General features: G+C 27.8%; 1 protein-coding gene across 2 annotated transcripts; it reads right to left on the bottom strand.

Annotated features, from left to right (window-relative positions):
* Positions 1-4,519: 4,519 nt before the first annotated feature.
* LOC101208725 (probable protein phosphatase 2C 34) lies at positions 4,520-8,006 on the bottom strand. Of its 2 annotated transcripts, none has more exons than XM_004144721.3 (6): positions 7,729-8,006; positions 6,130-6,453; positions 5,746-6,048; positions 5,235-5,352; positions 4,926-5,149; positions 4,520-4,837 (listed from the first exon to the last, which is right to left on the bottom strand). In XM_004144721.3, exons 2-6 carry the CDS (start codon positions 6,379-6,381, stop codon positions 4,631-4,633), a joined length of 1,104 nt encoding a protein of 367 aa, XP_004144769.1. In that variant the 5' UTR covers positions 6,382-6,453; positions 7,729-8,006; the 3' UTR covers positions 4,520-4,630. The 2 variants fall into 2 exon arrangements, with proteins under 2 accessions (XP_004144769.1, XP_031737162.1); XM_031881302.1 differs by having other exon boundaries at positions 6,130-6,515; positions 7,729-7,987.
* Positions 8,007-19,675: the final 11,669 nt, after the last annotated feature.

Below are 19,675 nucleotides of genomic sequence, written 5' to 3'. Positions count from 1 at the left end.
TGTTGAATACATTATATTATATTGTAAAATATTGTAGATAATAAAGTATATTACTATCAATTAAAAAATAAAAGGGCAACCTAGGCTTAGGGCTACTCCTACTTTAAAGTGAACTCCCAAAATTTATTAACCTTTCTGTGACCACATTTAATATATATATTATATGTGCCAACTAGATAAAGTTTAAAATAAATAATAAAATTAAAATTTATCAATATACTTCAACTTATATAAATTTATATTTTAAATTTTTATGAATCTTAAATCGATAAAAAAAAAAAAAATGGTTGTGATGATAAAATTAATTGAATTTATTCATCAAAATGGATGGCTTGGCCAAGAATATAAATAGCAAAAATTACCAGTTTTAAAATAAGTGAAATTCTAAAGAGTTGGGAAGCATTATTGCCTTAGTGAGTGTGATCATTAAGCATTTTTCAATTTAGCTTTAGTCTAAATATGGGATTCTTTTCATTTTAAGCATCTATGATTATGATTATTGTTGAAATTGATTGGACATTTATGCTCATGGGAATAAGAAAGTAATGCAATTTAATTATTAATTATAAACACAATATACATTTAAAAATTTCAATCAAATCATGTTTATTATTTGTGGCATTTCTTAATACTTCAAATTATATACAACCACCAAGGTTCAACTGTCTTCAAATATAATTGGTTTATTTTAGTTGTTATTAATATATAATTATTAGTGTTAAATATGGTAAGATGAAACCAATAATAAAATTATACTCATACTTCAATTTTCAAACCTACCAAAGAGTTACAGCTAAAATAACGAAGATATATAGAATCGTAAGAGAAATAAAATTCACGAGATGTCGTTGTTCAATTTTCAAACCTACCTTTCAAGGTCACAACCAAAACGTTAAACAATCAAATATAATTAAGGGGTTTTTTCAAAAAAATAGCATGAAAATATTTACACAGTATAAAATAATTTTGAAAAGAAAAAAAGTCCACATGTCAGCAACGTGAAATAACAAAAATACCTCTTCAATTAATCGGTCACACACGCATGAAAAATAGTTTGTACCTAGTCTAAATAATATATTTTTGTAAGTCTAAACTATTTCGTAGCAAGTCTGAACGATCTTGTACTCTTGTACCAAGTCTAAACGATCTTATACCCTTGTACATAGATTAAACGATCTTGTACATAGTCTAAACGATTTATTAATGATAATGGTCTATCCATGTCTATTTGAGATAGACAATTGATCGTTTAGATATTGGTAGACGATCATTTATATCTGGTACCAATATCATTTAAATCTTGTATTAAGAAGAAAAAAGAAGATAAGCAACGAAGAAGGAAGAAATTCTGAAATAGGAAATGGAGAAATTGTTAAATATTTACATAAATAATTATAATATTGTAAACTAAGAAGAAGTCCTAATAACGCGAAGAGGAGATGAATAAACCGCAAAAAAAAAAAAAAAAAAAAAAAAAGTGAAAAATCATCTGCATTATTCAAAGGTAAACCTAGAATTTATGAAAATATCATGAACTTTTTTTATTTTGACAGAGACGGTATATATTTGAGTGTTTTGTTATATTTATAAAAATTAACCTATAATTAAGCTAAATAAAAATTTAAAATTTCATACGTGAAAAAGCTATATCATATATCCGTAAAATCTAATTTAATTAAATGTTTAGAAAATACTAGTAATATCACAGTCTTTTCACGATTTGATTATTAAGAAAGTTGATCTTAAGTTATATTATATCCATGGATGTAATTTGATTTAAAATGGTTGGATTGATGAAAATAAAAAAGGGATATTTTGATGTCTTTCTCATGAACATAAAAAAAGAAAAAGTACAAAAGGAAGCAATAGTAATCCACTACAAACATTCCTATGGAAGGGTTTAGTTATCAAACAATTTGTATAATATCACAAAATCTTTGGTGGGATCCATTGCCTATTTTATGATCTTTTATGTCTTAATTCTATTTTTGTAATGTTTCTCTCTTGTAGGGCTCATTCCATAATGGACAACTTCTTTTATAACTTAACCTGCTTTCCTAATCATTTATCTACGTTATATTTAGGTAGCCAAAACATAGAATGGGTTATAGTCACCCGAGTTTAGGGTTCAAACAACCCTTTGAATTTTAGTTGAAATAATTTATTCGAATTTACAAATTTATTTAGATCAACTTGGTTCTAATGTTTTTGTTTTAAAGAAAAAGTTATATAACTACTATGGGGAAAATGATTTGAACAAAAAGAAACAAAAAACACTTACGATGAAAAGTAGTGGAAGAATAGTATTAGAGTGCCCGTTGTTGGGAGCCAAATCAAAATCAAACCGAATTAATTTTGGCTCTTTGCTTACATCAGTAGAAATTACCACTTTAATAAAAATGCGTTTTTTACCTATCTTCTTCGTTTTCATTTTCCAAATTATTCTCTTCCTTCTTAGTTCTACTGTCTTTCTAGTAGGAAAAATTTTAGTTGCGTTTGATGAGAAAAAAGAGGAAGGTGTGAGAAGCTAGAACGAGAAACTGAAGGAAGAAGCTGAACAAAAAATCGAAGAAAATTTTGTAGTTGTGTCTATGAGGAATAAGAAAAAGAAGTGCAAAGAAGCTATAACAAAAAACCAGAATGAAAAACAAGAGGGAAGAAGTTGAACAAAGAAAAAAAATCTATAATTGTAATCGAAGAGGAACTAGAAAAAGAATCGAGGAGCTAGAACAAGAACCTAAACAAAGAAAGAAAAATTAAAGTTGTGTATAGTGAGGAGCAAGAAAAATGAACGAGTAGCTAAAACGATAAACTAGAAACAAAAAATTGTTCAAGTGAAAAATTTATTGTTTTGATTCTAAATTCTGATAACTCTTTTTTCACGTATCTTTTTCAAATGAACAATGAGCGAACAAAATGAATAAGCTCGATGACCATTTATATTTACAAGTTCTATATACATTTTCAAATTTTAATTAAAAAAAAAATAGTTTGCTCATTAATAATTAATTTTTATTATTTTATACCGAAAATTTTAAAAAATATTCAGAAAAAGTAGACTGAATTTTTTTCCTTAAAATATAATAAATAAACTTTTCAACAACAACAAAATATCCATCAAATAGCCCATAAATAATATTTTTTATCCATTGATCTCAGCCGTTTATATCTATAGAAATAAAGGAATTATTTTCCAATTATGACTCTAATCATACAACAAAAATATTATAAAATAATTGAAAAGACTTGATAAAATTTGTTGTACTTAATTTTATTAAAAAACATAAAATAGGCAGAAAGTATATTACAATATCATCCTTAATTTTTCATTAATATTTTAGGACGGGGATGATTTTTATTCCAACGTTCTTATGACTTTTTACTTTAAAAAGAAGTTTTCAAAAATCAATTAAAAGTTAAAGGTAATATTATAACTTTTCAAGAGATATAAAAAAGTAGAAGGTGTTCGTGGTATTATTTAGAATTATGCAAAACATGAAAATTGTTGTTACCATTTATTTCATCGTTAATATTTTTTACATATCCAATTTTTATATATCATCGGTCACATCATTGCATAAATTTCTATATGATTTTACATGAACACTTTCAAGATTCAAAATTGAAAAGAGAAGATTGATTTTTGAAAACATGGTTGAAATATTTTATCGTGATTCTTTCCCAAAATGTTAAGAAAAGGTAAAACCTTACTCTATATAGATTATATTAAAGAAAAACAAATAATTAAAAGAAGCAAAAGGCCAAAAATGAAGAAACAAAATTCAAATATGAAGACCCATCATATGATTTAATGACCAATTTGAAGCTTGTGACATTGGGAATTATTTAAAATGATTAAGTGCCACTAATCTTGCAAAATTCACTATCAAGTAGCATTTTTATTATTAATTTCTTTTCTTTGTCATTCCATGCCTATGTCATCTTGTTGTGTGCATTTGAGAATCTTGTACTAAATTTTAAAAATCAAAAATTAAAAAATCAAAATAATCTCATTCACTAAATATAATTTAATGTTCTACTTTAGTGTGCTATCTATCAACCTAAGTTCTTTCCCACTTGCCATAAAGCAAGTTGCTTTAATTTAATTCCTCTTCCAAGTGTTAAAATTCCACATGGATATATAAAACTTGTAGGGCCAATTTGGGAAAAAAACAAAGAGAAGAAAGAAAATGAACAATGCATTTTTTCACCATTGAAATCATGGAAAATTTTATTATGTGATAATTAATACGTTTTTTGTTTACTAGTGAATTGAGTGGGTAGAGTTTCTAAAAAAATAAGACTTAAAATATGACCAAACATTAATTACTTGATTACTTGGAAGTTGATTAATCTTGTAAGAACTATTATGACAATTTTATGGAATTATAAGAACTATTTTTGGATTAAATTTTAATTTTAATCTTGAGTGGAAAAATTTTCTACGTTAAAATTTTAATCTATTTTGGCTTCCAAGCAAGCCTTAAATTCTCACAAAGAAACTATTGAAATGCTAATATGTGAACAAGAAGAAGAAAGTTGGACATTTTCTAATGAACTATTAAAAATGATGATATTACAATTGGAACAAGGAGAGCAACAATATGTTTAGCTTATTGGTTCTTTTCTCCTATAGTGGGGATACAAGGTGATGTTCTTGCTCTGATGAGGAGTGGAAGAAGAGGCAAATAGCTGATATATCATCCATTGCAATGCCCCGTCTCTTCCGCTTCCATGCCCGAACCGCACACTCAACCAGACGTTTTGATGCTTTTGCTCTGTCCGGTGTTGATGATACGATTTCCACTGCTTCTTGGTTGGTGACAACATCCCATACCTAAAGAAAATAAAGTTACATTGATCATGTAATTCTCTATAGTTTTTCGAATTTTCAGGCTGCAAAACAAATGGTTCTTCTTACTTACCCCATCAGTAGCCAATATAATGAATTGGTCTCTGCTGGTTATACTTCTATGTGTCACTTCTGGTACAGAAATGAGTCCAAAATCTTTAATACAATAATCACCAAAGGCTCTCGACATCGCCAATCCCGGTGATTCTTCGTTTGGAAGCCAGACTCTGTGAACTCCTGGCTCGTCACTTAAACAAAACACCCTCCCATTGCATTGAATTATCCGTTCGGTCTCCTCTGGAGACGGTTAAAGATCAATAATAAGTAAACAAAGTTGAACTACTTCATTTATTTTCCAGATAGAGAGAAGAGAGAGACTCACGAGGTAGGTTTGGTTTGAAATCAACTGTGAGCTGAACGGCTACTACACTTCCATCATCTGAAGTAGTAGCTAAAACTGCTCGGGAGTCACCTACGTTGGCCAAAACGACTAGTTCGCCCTGTAAAAGAATAACAATGATTGGTTTTCTCAGAACAACAAAGCATCAATGTCCTTACTTGCCAAGAAGATCAAAAGCCAAAAGTATATGAATCCAGTCAACTAAAACATGAATTTGGAATTTGATTTCATAATTAAACATGTCACGGATGCAGGTTTGGAAGAAGAAGTAAAGGATAATTGTATTTTAAAATTCAACTCAGCCAAGTGAAGCATAAACCAATTAATCTTCCAACATTCGTCTTCTAGATCCTTGGACTACATATTGGAATAGCATTAGAGATGCAGAGTTGGTAGAATTTCAACAGATGATTATGATACTTTTCCTACTCAAGGAAACATAAAACCAAATTGGATCAATAATCAGCAACTAAAAAAGAAAAAACCATTTTACCTGTTTAACAATGGACAGGGCAGTTGTTCCACTGTAAAATGTATCGATTTTACGGTGCTGCTCGAGTTCGCGATCGATGGCAGCACAAGTCCTTAAATAAGAATGCTTCCATATATCATATCGTTGATGCTTCTTTTCTGAATCCAATTCTGGGTCAAGAAAAGCTTGAGCAAGTCCTTGCTGCCAATGGCACAGCAAAGAAGGTGGCAATGATTCTCTTACCGTCTTTGCAACAAAATGACCCCATGGTCCGTGCCCATCGAAAATCCCACAGAATATCATGTCTTCTTGGCAACCAAATTCCTAAACAGAATAAACAAGCAGTTTTTATATTAGCACAAGGAAACCCTCACAAGCTTTACTTTATTCAATTGATTCTCTTACCTCCCATACAATGCAGCAGTCTTGGTTTACTCCTTTTTCGCCTTTCTTCGAAAACACCGAAGCAAAAGTATCCGAACCTTCTGAATTGAGAACACCGGAGGTGCATAATATAGAGTCTTTCCTTTTGGCATCCTTTAACATGGCTTTTGCAGATTCTCGCCCTCCCCCATCATCGAGACTTCCGGAATTTCTACCTTTCTTGAACGAAAATGACCTAGCGAGCCCATTGAACATGGTGGAGAAATGCCCCATCAGTTCAACAATTCCAATTTTCACAACCCCACTGATCCCAAACTTTGGTTCTTCCTTTTAAAGAATCAATTTCTGAACATCAAATTGCTTAAATTCAGTTTAAATCCAATTCCATGTGCATGTGCACTAAGAAACTGTAGATTAGAAAAAGATTAAAATGAAAGCTGTTGGGCAAAAACAGCCTCAAAAACTTACAACAGTTGTTTCTGAGACATGAGAGTCAAAAGGAATGGTCTTATTGAGTAAAAGACAGGATCCGACTCAGAAAGTTAAGAATCTTATACTTTTTATAACAGGAAATGACATGTCACAGTGAATTTGTAAAGACATTATCATAATGTATATGCAAAGCCTTTAAACATGAATTCTCAATAAACAGCTGAAACCTGAAAGAATATAGTAAAAAATACAGAGTAGGTCTGCTAAGAAAAAGGAAGAAATGCAAGACAAAAAGGACAAGGATGCTGGAAAGTTAAACAAATTTTCTATCCTCAACTTGCCTAAGGATCAATAAAAAAATCTACCCACTTGTTTAATATTCAAGGAGGGAAACTTTGTTGTACACAACATATCATCTCAGTTAAGAAGAAAGCCTATTCTTTCTTTCTTCCACTGTGAGAAAGTTTCCTGTTGTTTATATATTTTTTTAACTTTTCTCATCCTCCAAGAAGAGAAACTATTCTGTCTTTCACTGTGGAAATTTTTCCTGTTGTTTGTCTTTGGAATTTTTCTCAGCTCCCAAACAGAAAAGCTAAGCTAATTCATTCTCTCTTTCACTGTGAGAAATTCTTTTTCTGTTGTTATTTTTTAAAAAACTTTTCTCAGCTCCCAAACAGAAAAAGCTATTCATTCTCTCTCACTGTGAGAAATTCTTTTTCTGTTGTTAATTGATATAACTTTTCAAAAGCTTTTTCACCTATGAGAAAATTTTCCCATTATTACTCTTTCGAAAAATTTCTAAGCTCCCAAACAAAAAAAACACATGCTCTGATTCGTAGAACAAAGTTTTAACCTTTCATACTTTACCAACACTAAAAAAGGAAAAACTCTTCAATCAGAACTCCAAATTGCAGAAACCCTCAGAACAATCCCCCTCCCCCCACTCCAACAAAAAAAAAAAACCCACAAAAGAAAATCACTTCAAAAAAATTTCACCCACCAAAACAACAGAACAGGGGAAGGAAAATTTGAGGAGAAGACAAAAACGAAAATAAAAAAAATCAAAACCCAGATTTCATATCTTTGATTCTATCAACAGATTCATACACACACACACAGAAAAATCAAAGCCATTAAAAACTCAAAAACAAAAACAAAAGTAAAAAAAGAAAATCCCAGAAAAGCAACCTTGGATTTCTCAGAGAGGGAAGTTAGAGAGCCGGAATCCAAAGAAATGAGCGGAAAAGAGAGCGGCGGTGGGGATTCCGGCAAAGTGGGTGGGAAGTGGGAGTGAAGAAGGAGAGGAATTGATCAGAATCCATAAGAAAGAAGAAGGAATCCGAGATCGATGGAGTGTTTTGATATGATAATTGGGTGTGGATTTTATGAGGAAGAAAATGGAAGAAAAAACGAAAGTGGACGTACGAAAAACTGTAATCGAGTGGTGTGATTATATGTAATGTAAAATGTGCTCTTTATTTATTCCTTAGTCACTTTGTATAAAGAAATTAAAATCATATATTTAAATTTTAACTTTTCTATTATATTCTAATAAAAATTTCATAAAATAAATTATAATAATAACTATTGATATTATTATCTTGTATAGGTGTTTCTAGTCAATTCTCAATTTGGTCTTTTTAAGATTTCAAGTGTAAATAAAGTTAAAATACTACAACAGGTTATTTCACTTTATTCAATTTTGTAAGTTTTTTTTTTTCTTTTATCAAAATTAGTTAGACAATTATAATAATTTTTTTTGGTATAATGTTTCTTAAATAGATTAAATTTTTGTTTGGGTGAAAAATGGAATAAGATTAAAATAGAAAGTATATTTTACATTGATTGAAACTTCTAGTAGTTAAATTTAGATATCCAAAACTCTATTAAAAAATGTAGATGTGCATATAATAGACTAGAAATTGAGTCGACTCAATCGATCGAAAATAGTGAAGATAGTGAGAAAATTGGTGAGTGTTCGTTTAGAAAAAATTCCAAATCTAATACCACTTTTATCATTTCACTTTTTTTGGTCCTGGTCGGAGTTTGTTTGAACACTTACTAAATCGACCATAACAAGTTTGTGACATTTAAACCAAAAATCGACTCCAACCAACTAAAGCTCATCCCTACTAAAAAGTAACCGAAAGTCATACCCAACATCTTCCAAAGTAGAAGAGTCACAAACTTCATAGAATAATAATTATTTTTTTTCATATTGCGAATATGATAAGTAATTAGTGATATCAAAGGACTATCACAGCTACAAGTGTAATTATCCACATTTAAATTTACTATTTTTGCAATTTATAAAATGTAATGACGTAGGTTCTATTATCATAATACTTTTGGTTATTTTTACAAGTTTTCCTTTTTTTTTTCTTTGAATGTTAGGTTTTTTTTTATCTAACAAGTTTAGTAGTATTTAAAAAAATTAAAAAAATATTTTTTCCCCTAAATTTTGGATAAGAATTAAAATGTTTATTAAAAGAACCAACAAATTAAACGTAAACTAACAAACGTATTTAATTTTAGAACATGAAATGCCACTTAAATAAACCATTAAGAGAATAAGAAGATTTTAAATAAAAAAAAAAGCATGAATAATTAGTTATGAGAATATATGTTATTAAAATTAAATAATGTGTTCGAATGTGTAGTGTCTCAATTGATCATTAGGGTTGGGTCAACTTTGGGCAACAATTTTTAACTATAACTTTGGATGTGTCAAACTATTTTTATATGTTTTTAAGAAGTTGTATTATGTTTCATATAATTAAAAAAACCAGGAAAATATTTTAAACTATTATTTAATAACGTATTGGTTGATGGATCAATAGAATATAAACTTGTATATATTTAATAAAATGAAGTATGTAATTTGTGAGACTAATTAAGTAAAGTTTACTTAATTAATAATAACAATTTTGTTTCCTATAATAAGTTATATTAATTTGTGACACCATAATATATAATATTTGTACATAAGATTAAAAGATAAAGAGAAGAAATTAGTAAGAAAGATGAGTTAAAATTTACATTTTTTAAATAAAGAAGTAGTATAAGGTAATTTGGATATGATTTTTAGTAAATTTTATTATTCATATCATGAATAGAAATTTTAGGATATATGAAATAGAAATAGAACGTAAAAAAGTTGTAATGAAGATTAATCAATCGTAAAAATTATTGATGAATTACATACAAAATATAACAAATTTTGATATTCTATCGTTGATAAATAGTATTGCTATCATAAAGATAATGTTTCATATTTTTTTCATAACTTAGTCACTATTCTCATTTATAAATGTAGGTCTAAGTCAACATTTAAAAATACATCATATTACAACATTTTTAAAAAATTATTAAATTAAGATTATAGAAAATATTTTTTTTGGTGATGCGATTTGGATAGATAAAAGAAAATTAATATTTAAAAATTAGAAGAAATTTTATTTCGTCAAATATTCTAATTTTAAAAAGAGTAAACACTTCAAAAGTATATTATATTGTATAGGTAATGTAAAAAGTTGTATAGTTGGATGATCAAATTTGATAGATAATTTCTTTAATTTAAAACTTTTTTATATATATCAAAATAATTATAATTAGCTTAAATTGAGTAATTAGTTTGGAATTTGAGGCTTTTTTTTTAAGATAAATTTCGTAATTTAGTAAAACCTTGAAGCATGAAAGTATATGATAATTTAAATAAATGAAGAACAAAAATGGTTTTTCCAATAAACCAACTTTACACGTGGCAGGTTATTAACCAGGTATTAATAAAACGGCACCGTCCAGATCTTCCCTGGTTAAAAGTGAATTTAATATATGCTTTGAATTTTAGTTCATAACTTTGATTAAGCAAATAATTATTGTTTTCTTTGAAGGATTAAGAGAATAAAATAATTGTAAGAAAGAGAATATAAATGATTTAATTTTGGTTTGTTAGTATGATAACAAAGACAAAGCAATGATAATATGCCAAGCTGTATATTGTTTGTTGCACCAAATTAAACCATGCAACATATTTCTTTGACTTTTTAATTAACAAATCTTCCTCTTCCCAATATATTCAATACTAATCATAATCTTTTTATACCAATTTTTTATTGGAATGTGGTATATATATATAAGGACGTTTTAAAATAAACTAAATAATTAATAATTCTCATTTATATAATAAGTGTAATTTAGATGTTTAAAAATAATGATTAGTGAATTGTATATATATGTAGCAGTCGTGAATGAAAATTAGGAAGAAAAAATATTTGTATACATGTCAATGAGTTTAATATAATTTTACTTAAAATATCATTATATGTATGTTGATATCATCACAATAGATTTATTGGGAAATAACTAATAACAACAACAATAATTATTATTTATATACTTAAAAAAGATAAACACAGAAGTAGAAAACAAATTTTCATATATATATAAATATATTGAGTTAACTATTTATAATAATAACTTTGGGATATATAACTTCTCATAACTTATAACTTGTAGGTATATAATAATGTGAATGATTGAGAGTTGGATCTTGACCCCATTTAATAATTAGAATATTATTTTAGTCCTTTTAGTTTGAGTTTCATTTTATTTTAATTCAAAGGCCAATCAATATTTAAATATGAGATATAACCTTAAATTTTAAATTACAATAATAGCAATAACAACAAATTTCATATTAGAAAAGATTGCTAATATATAGACAATATTCATTTTAAATAATCAACTTTTAATAAGTGTTTGAATTTAGTATCCTACTTTACATAAATCTTAAAGGGCCAAACAAAATATAAAGTAAAAGATAAAAATGATTATATTCATATATTAAGTACTATATTATTGATAACAAAAAAACAAAAATGTTTGCATGGGCCAATAGGTGATTGACAAAGTAATTGATTAGACAAAATTGGACACTTTTTCTCTTTTTAATTTCCAACTTATAATCATTTTGATTATGTTTGTTGGTGGAAAATAAGATAAAGAACTATCAAGGTCCAATAACACATACATATATATATATATGCTTTACAAAAGGAAAGGCAAGCAAAATGTGTGTTTTTACAAAAAGAGAAAGAAAGAAAATATTAACGATTCAAATTATGATAAGACAACCTAAATAATAGATCACAGTAATGATTTAGGTAGAAGTTGCAAACTAGAAAAGATACTTCGAAAAAGCTTCATCCATCGTTAAAAAAATTGATCGATGCGTGAAACTATACCTAATACATTTTTAGCCTCTTCAGTGTTGAAGGATAAGATCATTCTTTGGTTCTTTGTTTTTAAAATATATCTTTTTAGTTTTTGAGTTCATTTGAAATAGACGTGTTTAGTCCATGAATTTTGAAAATACAATTTTTATAGTTTTCGTGTTTTTAAAAATATGTTAAAATGGTGTCACTTTCAAACATATCAAAACGAATCAAAAAATATTTTCAACATTTTTGAGTCGTTTTTTAAAAATAGTAAAAAATTGAAATTATTTAAAAAACACCAAAATCCATTCAATTTTTCTAGAGTTATCTTAAGTTTTATTTAAAAAATATTTTGTTTTTTTCATATAAATAAACAAAATTTCTTTTTAAAATCTATTTTTTAGATTTAAAATAAGGACACAAATTTATTGTATGAAGTTTTAAAATAATCTATTTTCTCAAAATTATATTTAAAAAAGATAAGAATCAAATATAGTTATTCTAAATATGTTTTTGTATAGACATACGTGGTGTTTTTTCCTTGAGAAACTCTCTAGTCCTATCCTCTAAAAAGAAGAGATTTTTATTATATGATCTTTTGAAAATGTGATCACATCAAATCAAATAACTATCAAATCATATATATAATTATATATTGACTAAACTATATCTTCAACCTAACTAAATTTTAATTAACATTTAAAGTTCTTTCATTATTATTATTCTTATCTATAATTATTTTTACCATATTGATTAATGGGGTGTTTATAAGAAGGGAATTGAACAACTTTTCCAAAAATAAAATGAATTATTATTATTATAATAATTGGAAAAGAAAATATCAAATTTGATATGTGGTTGAAAATAATATTCGAATAATAATTTTTGTTAATTTTTGAAGGAGAGAAAACCCAATTTTGATTGCTTTTCTTGATCTTTTCTTTTTTGAGATAACTTCAAAATATTTCCAAAGCTCTATTTTTTGATATATATATATATATATATATATATATATATATATTAAAGTTTTCTAATATATTTTATAATATTAGGGCATGGAAAGTGGAGATCAAAAAAGATATTATTAAAATTAAATTAAAACCACTTTAAAAGGATCGGATTCCTTCAATTAAAAAACAATTCCAAAGGTTTATATTTGGATAATTTATTTTAATTCATTTCTTAAATCATTAAAGATGATTAGCCATAATTGTGAATAACAAATAAAGTGATATTCTTTTTAATCTTTCCATTATTAATTAGTCAAAAATGTTGAATTTGATTTAAAAATCATAAAGGAAAAATCAAAATTTCCAATTCTAAGTCTCTAATTTTTTTTTGTCTGATATGTTACATTTTCTACCATACTTTTTAAAAAATAAACTGAAATTTGAAAACTTTGTTATGCATGTAGAAACATGCTTGATATAAATATCTACCATTCTCTTTAAAAGTCGGATAAAAAATGAACTTCTAAATCGTCTTCTTGAATATATATCTCAAGCTCGATACTAAACTCTAGAAAGAAAGAATTCCAAAGAAAGTGAGACCATGTTTTTCTTCTATGAGTAAAAGTTTCTTTTGCATCGTGTCATAAATATTCGATATACAAAATTAGTTGTAAAGCTAGATATAGCCGTATTGATCATTGCTAACACATTTGTATATATCATAGGATGAATATATTATCATATATATATATAGAGAGAGAGAGTATTAACAAATTTAGTTGGAAGGAAAGAAAGAGGGGATTGTAAGGTCGAGGGTGGGGATATCCCATTGGAGTTGATGTTCATAATTATTGCCTCCAAAAGGAAAGTGGGGGTCGCCATCAACGAATACGGTGTCCACAATCACTCCATTTTCCCCATTTGATCACCATCTCTATTCTCACTTCCTTAAGGTGGTTTTCATTTTCTTTCTGTTGAGAGGTGGAAAGCAAAAACACACGATAGGGTAGTAAGGTGCTCAAAGGGAGACACCCAAAATTTAAAACCAAAACAATAAATAAGTTCATTAAGAAGAGCAAGAGCACGACAGAACAAACCAAGACATAGAAAGAAGAAGAACAAACGCCACTACAATCTACAACACCTCAACAATATTTTTAGGTCAAGAAGTCACTACAAAAAAAAAAATACACATATCTTGACGTGCAAGGTCATAAAAAAATGCCTAAAAGTGGGTCAAAATTTTAACTCTCAACGATGCAATGGGCGTTAGAAGTTTAATCCGAAGAAGCTCGTCGAGAGAGAAACTCGCGGCAGGAAAAAAATATAGTTGTCAGCATCGTTTTTTTAATATAATTATTGTTAATTGGTATTTAAACATTTTGATAATCAAAGTTGAAATTCTAATACACTCTTATGTAATATATTTTTATATTTTGATCCCACGTGCTCAAAAATAGAATTATTCGAGAAAACTACCAAACATGCTTACTCTAAGTCTAATGTTAATTAGTAAATATTGTATATATATATACACAATTACACATATATAATTGAGTAACCCATAATATTTTAATTACACTAATCATTCTTCACACATTTTTTCTTACTGTCAATATCTTGATTGAAAAAAGTATTGGTATCTCTTTTATTTTTCTCATTACTTTTATCACAATCAACTTTGCAAGAACAAGAAACCTGTTTAGTTTTATTAAGAAGTCTTATGCTCATTTATTAGGTTAACCATTCTAAATACATCGTTGAACTTTTTTAAGTTTTATAATTAAAATATACAATTAATTGATTAAAATTAAAGTTTAACCATGTAATTATAATAAACTCTAATTCAATAACACAATTTGTGTAATTATAGAAAAAACGGTCACATCATCCATCTAGAAGGCAACTATTAAATTAAAATTTTAGAGATATAATGGTAAGTTAAGTTGTACCCAACCACAACAATCAATGACTTTGAATAACAGTAACAATTTTAATAGTTTATATAATTTCTTATTATTTTTACGAACTACTCGAGAATGAATGAGTTAAAAAGACGAGGTTAACTTATTATCCAAATCTATAAGGATGTATATATATATATATATATATTGATTAAGAGAGGAAAGGAAAAAAGGTTGGGGTTATATGTTTGGGTGTATAATGGTACACGTGTCGGAAAAGGGATGGTCAACTTTAGAATATAATTGAAAAAATTGACTGAAAAGAGGATTAAAAAACAAAGAAAATCAAACGTCAAATTTCATCCACAAAGTGAAAAGAGATACACATGTGGATGTTGCTCACCATTTTCCTTTTCTTCTTCTTTTAATTGTCACATCAATTACAAAATAAACACAAAATACAATCAATTTATTATTCTTGAATTAGGATTATTGTATTAAAATGGCATTTCTTTAAAATAGACAAATTAACCAAATATTTAGAATAAGTTTTAAAATAGGATGGCCATATTAGCAGTTTAAGTCCTTTTATTTATTATTAAAATAATAATAATAGTAATATGTTTTACTTGAAAAGGTGAATTATTATTAATATTAGTATTTATACTCATACTATATATATATATATATATTATTTATATAGCTATCACTGATAAAATATGAAAGTTTTCTAGAATTTTGTAGGGTTTTCTTAATTTTAACCTTCTTTTTATATATAAAATAAAATTATGGAACTTACATTATGATTATAGTCAAGGAATATAAGTTTGAACTTTGAAGCTTTTTTAAGAGATTATTTGAAATCTGTTTGATTATTTTTTTTAAAGAATGCCAAATAATGTTGAACATAGGGGTAAAACATATATGATGGGTTTCGAGTTCCAATCTTCATTTCATATTATTGGCGCACAGTTCCATGTCTTATATTTTATTCAAAATTCTAAAATTTTATACTCGTGTAGTTTAGATTTTTTCTTCTTTGTCTACTTTAGACAAATTAGCATAAGGAATCGACAAAAAAACACGGTTTGGAAAGATTTAGTACATTAAAATCCACCCTAAACACATGGGTATATAGAAAAGAATATTTAGGTACATCTTAATATACATTATATATATATATGTGTGTGTGAATATTTATGGAAGGATACATATGAAATTTGGTTGTATTTTTATAAATATGGGTAATATTTTGATTGGGAGAAAGTAAAAATGAAAATGATATATTGATAAAGAAAGGGGTCCCAGAGGGGAGGGGGAGGCGTAAAAAGGAAGCAAATGAAAAGAGGGCACGTAGAATTGGGAAGGAAAACAATCCCATGTGGGGCGGTGCAAGGGAGCAGATACCGACATCCAGAAGTTTTCATATAAATTCAAATTCTTCAAGTAATATGAATATGGGACAACAAAAAATAATAATTCACTCTACATTTTTTTCATTTTCACTTTTTTATATAAATATTTTTTAAATCTAAATTTCATATCAAGAACATACCTACTCTATGTTCTACTTCTCTACATTTATTTTTAACTTTTTTAAAATTATTTTCCATGATTGAATTATGTGTATGTGTTTGTTTGTTACTTCAAAGTTTTTTGCAACAATTTTCTTCTTTGGTAAGGTAAGATGTGAATCCTCAACTACATTTCACTAACAACATTTTGAACCTCTCCCTCTCCCTCTCCCCCACCAAAGCTTTTCTTTGATTTCAACAGCATTTACAAGAAAAAATATAAGAAAATCACGTTAGAAGTAATTTTGAAAGTAAAAAAAAGACTAAGAAGGAAGTTAAAGTTTGAAGGTAAAATAAGATTCTAATTAGGCACACAATTGATAGGAAATAAGCTTAAGAGAGGGTGAGGCAATTGAGTCATCGACTTAAAACGTAACGCCTATCACAACCAAACAAATTGATTAGATTGGTCACTTGGTTCAAAAGATTTGTTTCAACTTTGGAGGTCATGGTCAAGGCTAAGAAAATTTTCATTAAGTGAGCCAAATGCCCAAAAGACCCTCCTCGACTTATGGCTCTAAAGTTGAGGTTGAGGTCAATCGATCCTAGTTGAGTCTACTTAATTAAGTAGGAGTCATATCTCTAAAGTCATACTTGTAAATGAATTAAGAAAACCCTAAGTTTAACTTCATATATATATATATATAACATGATAACTTCATATTAGGTAAATTCATAATTTCCTCCCTAACAGCTTGCTTCAATCATATATATATATATTATAGCATTTATTAGTGGAAAAAAGGTTAGAAAAGGACAATAATGAGAGTGTTTAACAAACCTAATTCTTAAATCATTATCAAGACTTTATATTCCTAGAAAAGGAAAAGTAAAACCTAAGATCACCACACAATAAAAGTCTAAGTATTTTCTACAAGTGGGGATAGGGGAAGGAGTGAACTTATAAATTACTTCATATTTGTTGGCTCATAATTACTTAGAAGAATTTTAAGTTTATTGCACACAAAATTTGACAAAATTGGAAAAGTTTTAATTTGTAAGGATTGAACAAAGCAAAAGAGCTAATGATAATACACAACTTGCATAGTAATTATAAAATTTTGGTCAACAAAGGTGTATGAGGTCATGTGGGTTAGTTTTGTTTTCTTATTGGCCTAACCCTAATATCTCAACAATAGCCTTTTTGGCACCAACTAAAATTCCATTTGAAAGAAAATATATATACATATGTGAAAGCTATTTGATGAAATCTACAAAGTTCTCTAAAGAAATTTGGTCAAAGTCACAATCTTAAATTCCCATATTATAATAAAGCCTTGAAAAGGAAGCAAAACACAATAGTGGAATATAGGATAATTTTATTTTAATATATATAATTTTATATTGTAAGAGTTGAGAGAGATTGCACAATGTAGTTTCTATTTTAATTCTAAATTTTAAAATGTTTTACTTTCGGTAACGTTCTACATTCTAAGTTTTGGAGGAAGATATGAATGAATTGATGAATGTGAGAGATTATGAGAACATAAAAGTAAGGTCAAAAGATGCTTAAAAGAACTGAAAATTACTACATATACAAAAAAATGTGCACTTTTCTTTTTCAGTGACTCAATTATAAGATTTCCAAAGTTAAGTGTGAAAATTTACAAGGATATGCACGTGTGAGTGTAAATAAAACATGCTAAAAGAACTCATGTTTGTTTGTGGAGATAACCCTCTAATAGACTTTTACGAGCAACAAGAACGATTATGTTGCTAGGTCATAGGGGAATGTCGGGATATTGTCCGTTGTCGAATTTAAATCCTAGACTTAAGGTGTTACAATTTCTGTCTACCAGTTTGAAATTAAATTTCAACTTAGTCTCTAATTTTCAAAGGTTTGAATTTTACTTTTAAAATTTAAATTTTATTTTAATTTTGATCTTTAAAATTTAAGATTTTCACTCTTAACCGCTATCTTTCACTCAATGTTTACTTTAAATCATTTAATGGCTATTAATTCACGTAATAACACTACAATTAAGTGAGTATTTAATGAAAAAATAAAACTAAAACGTGTGAATTTTAGAAACTTTGGGGTAACATTTTAAAAATTAGAGACTACATTGAAATCATACTTAAAAATATAACACACAATTAGAAGAAATATAGAGATCCCTATAAGGTTAAATCATACATTTCATTTGTAATAACTATCATTATGTGACTTGTAAGATTAAGAGTTTGATTATCATACTTATCTTTTACTTAAAACTTAAACCTCCCACTACATATATACTCTTCCTTTGCTATTAGTCAAAAGCAACAAAATTATGATAAAATAACAAATCTATTAGTCACCCATCACCTAAAATGATAGAACTTCACTAGATTGATAAGAAAAGTTGATAACAAATCTTTATAATTTGCATAGAGCAACCAAATTAAAATAGAGGCTACCACCAATGTATGAGCTAAAAAAATCTAATCCAACTAATGATGGGACTAAATATAAATAATAATGGAATGGTGTACCATAAAACTTCCCCATTACATCTACATAAATCATTTTCAATCACTTCAACTGTTCTTCCTTTTTCTAGCTAGTGACCTCAACTGTTCTTCCTACACTGATTATTGTTTAGTCAAATACAAGGTGATTTCAAGGGTCCTAATTTGAATCATCATGGCTGCTGTTTGGAAGGCAGGATTTTAAGCAAGATTACTGAGAATCTAAGATGGTGATGGAATGAATGAAAATGAGATTGTGAAGCATGGAAATGGTGGGAAAAAAGGTTGGGTTGAAAACTGTGAAAAAAGAATGAACTTGGTATTGCAAAATCAGGTCCTAAATACCCAATTGGAACATGGATTTTGGATTACACTACATTCTGATCTCATTCCATTACGAGCCTCCAAACACATATTAATGAAAGAGAAGCATATGGGTGAAATTGTATCATAATGAACTCCACAAAACTGGAAAAGATGGATGGACCCTACCCTCTACCACATTCTAATAATACATATTAGTCACACTGTGGGGTTGGCTTTTTCTACCAACCAACTGGCCAACTCATCAACAATGTTCAAAATGTTCAACGCGTATCTTTGATTCTTTGATACCTTTTTCCCCCTTTTCTTTGATTAGTCACATGTGAATTCTTGTTCATAAGCCAAAAATTAAAGCATTTATACTAAAGATAATGTCCCTCTACTCTTGACTGCGTGACATTTCTAGACATGAAAAGGAAGGGTAATTGGGTCTCTCTTACCAGTTTTTAAAAGACTTTTGATGCACTCCGTGTTGATAACAAGAATAGGGTCATTTGATAATAAATGACAGAAGTAAGATAGTTTTGTTTGCTCGTGGTGTTTGTTTTAAAGCATGCAGCGTGTATTAGACGACACTTGACACAATTTTATACTTGTGTATTGTAAATTGTGGTTAAGAAACACACTTTATTGACATGGTATATCATGCTTAAGAAACATGCTTGTACACTGTGGCTCGTTTTGTGATTATTTCTTTTGGTAGCTTTGTCTAA

Source organism: Cucumis sativus, chromosome 2 (assembly GCF_000004075.3).
Source record: "Cucumis sativus cultivar 9930 chromosome 2, Cucumber_9930_V3, whole genome shotgun sequence".
Classification (NCBI taxonomy): domain Eukaryota; kingdom Viridiplantae; phylum Streptophyta; class Magnoliopsida; order Cucurbitales; family Cucurbitaceae; genus Cucumis; species Cucumis sativus.
The sequence above is the reverse complement of the archived record's forward strand: the minus strand, read 5'-3'. Positions and strand labels throughout refer to the sequence as shown.

Excerpts from the sequence above, each read along its gene's own strand:
- LOC101208725 (XM_004144721.3), bottom strand. The coding sequence starts at position 6,381 with ATGGGGCATTTCTCCACCATGTTCAATGGGCTCGCTAGGTCATTTTCG. Across the intron at positions 5,150-5,234 it reads TTTCAAACCAAACCTACCTC|AGGAGACCGAACGGATAATT; the intron begins GTGAGTCTCTCT and ends AACCGTCTCCAG. Across the intron at positions 4,838-4,925 it reads TTATATTGGCTACTGATGGG|GTATGGGATGTTGTCACCAA; the intron begins GTAAGTAAGAAG and ends TATTTTCTTTAG.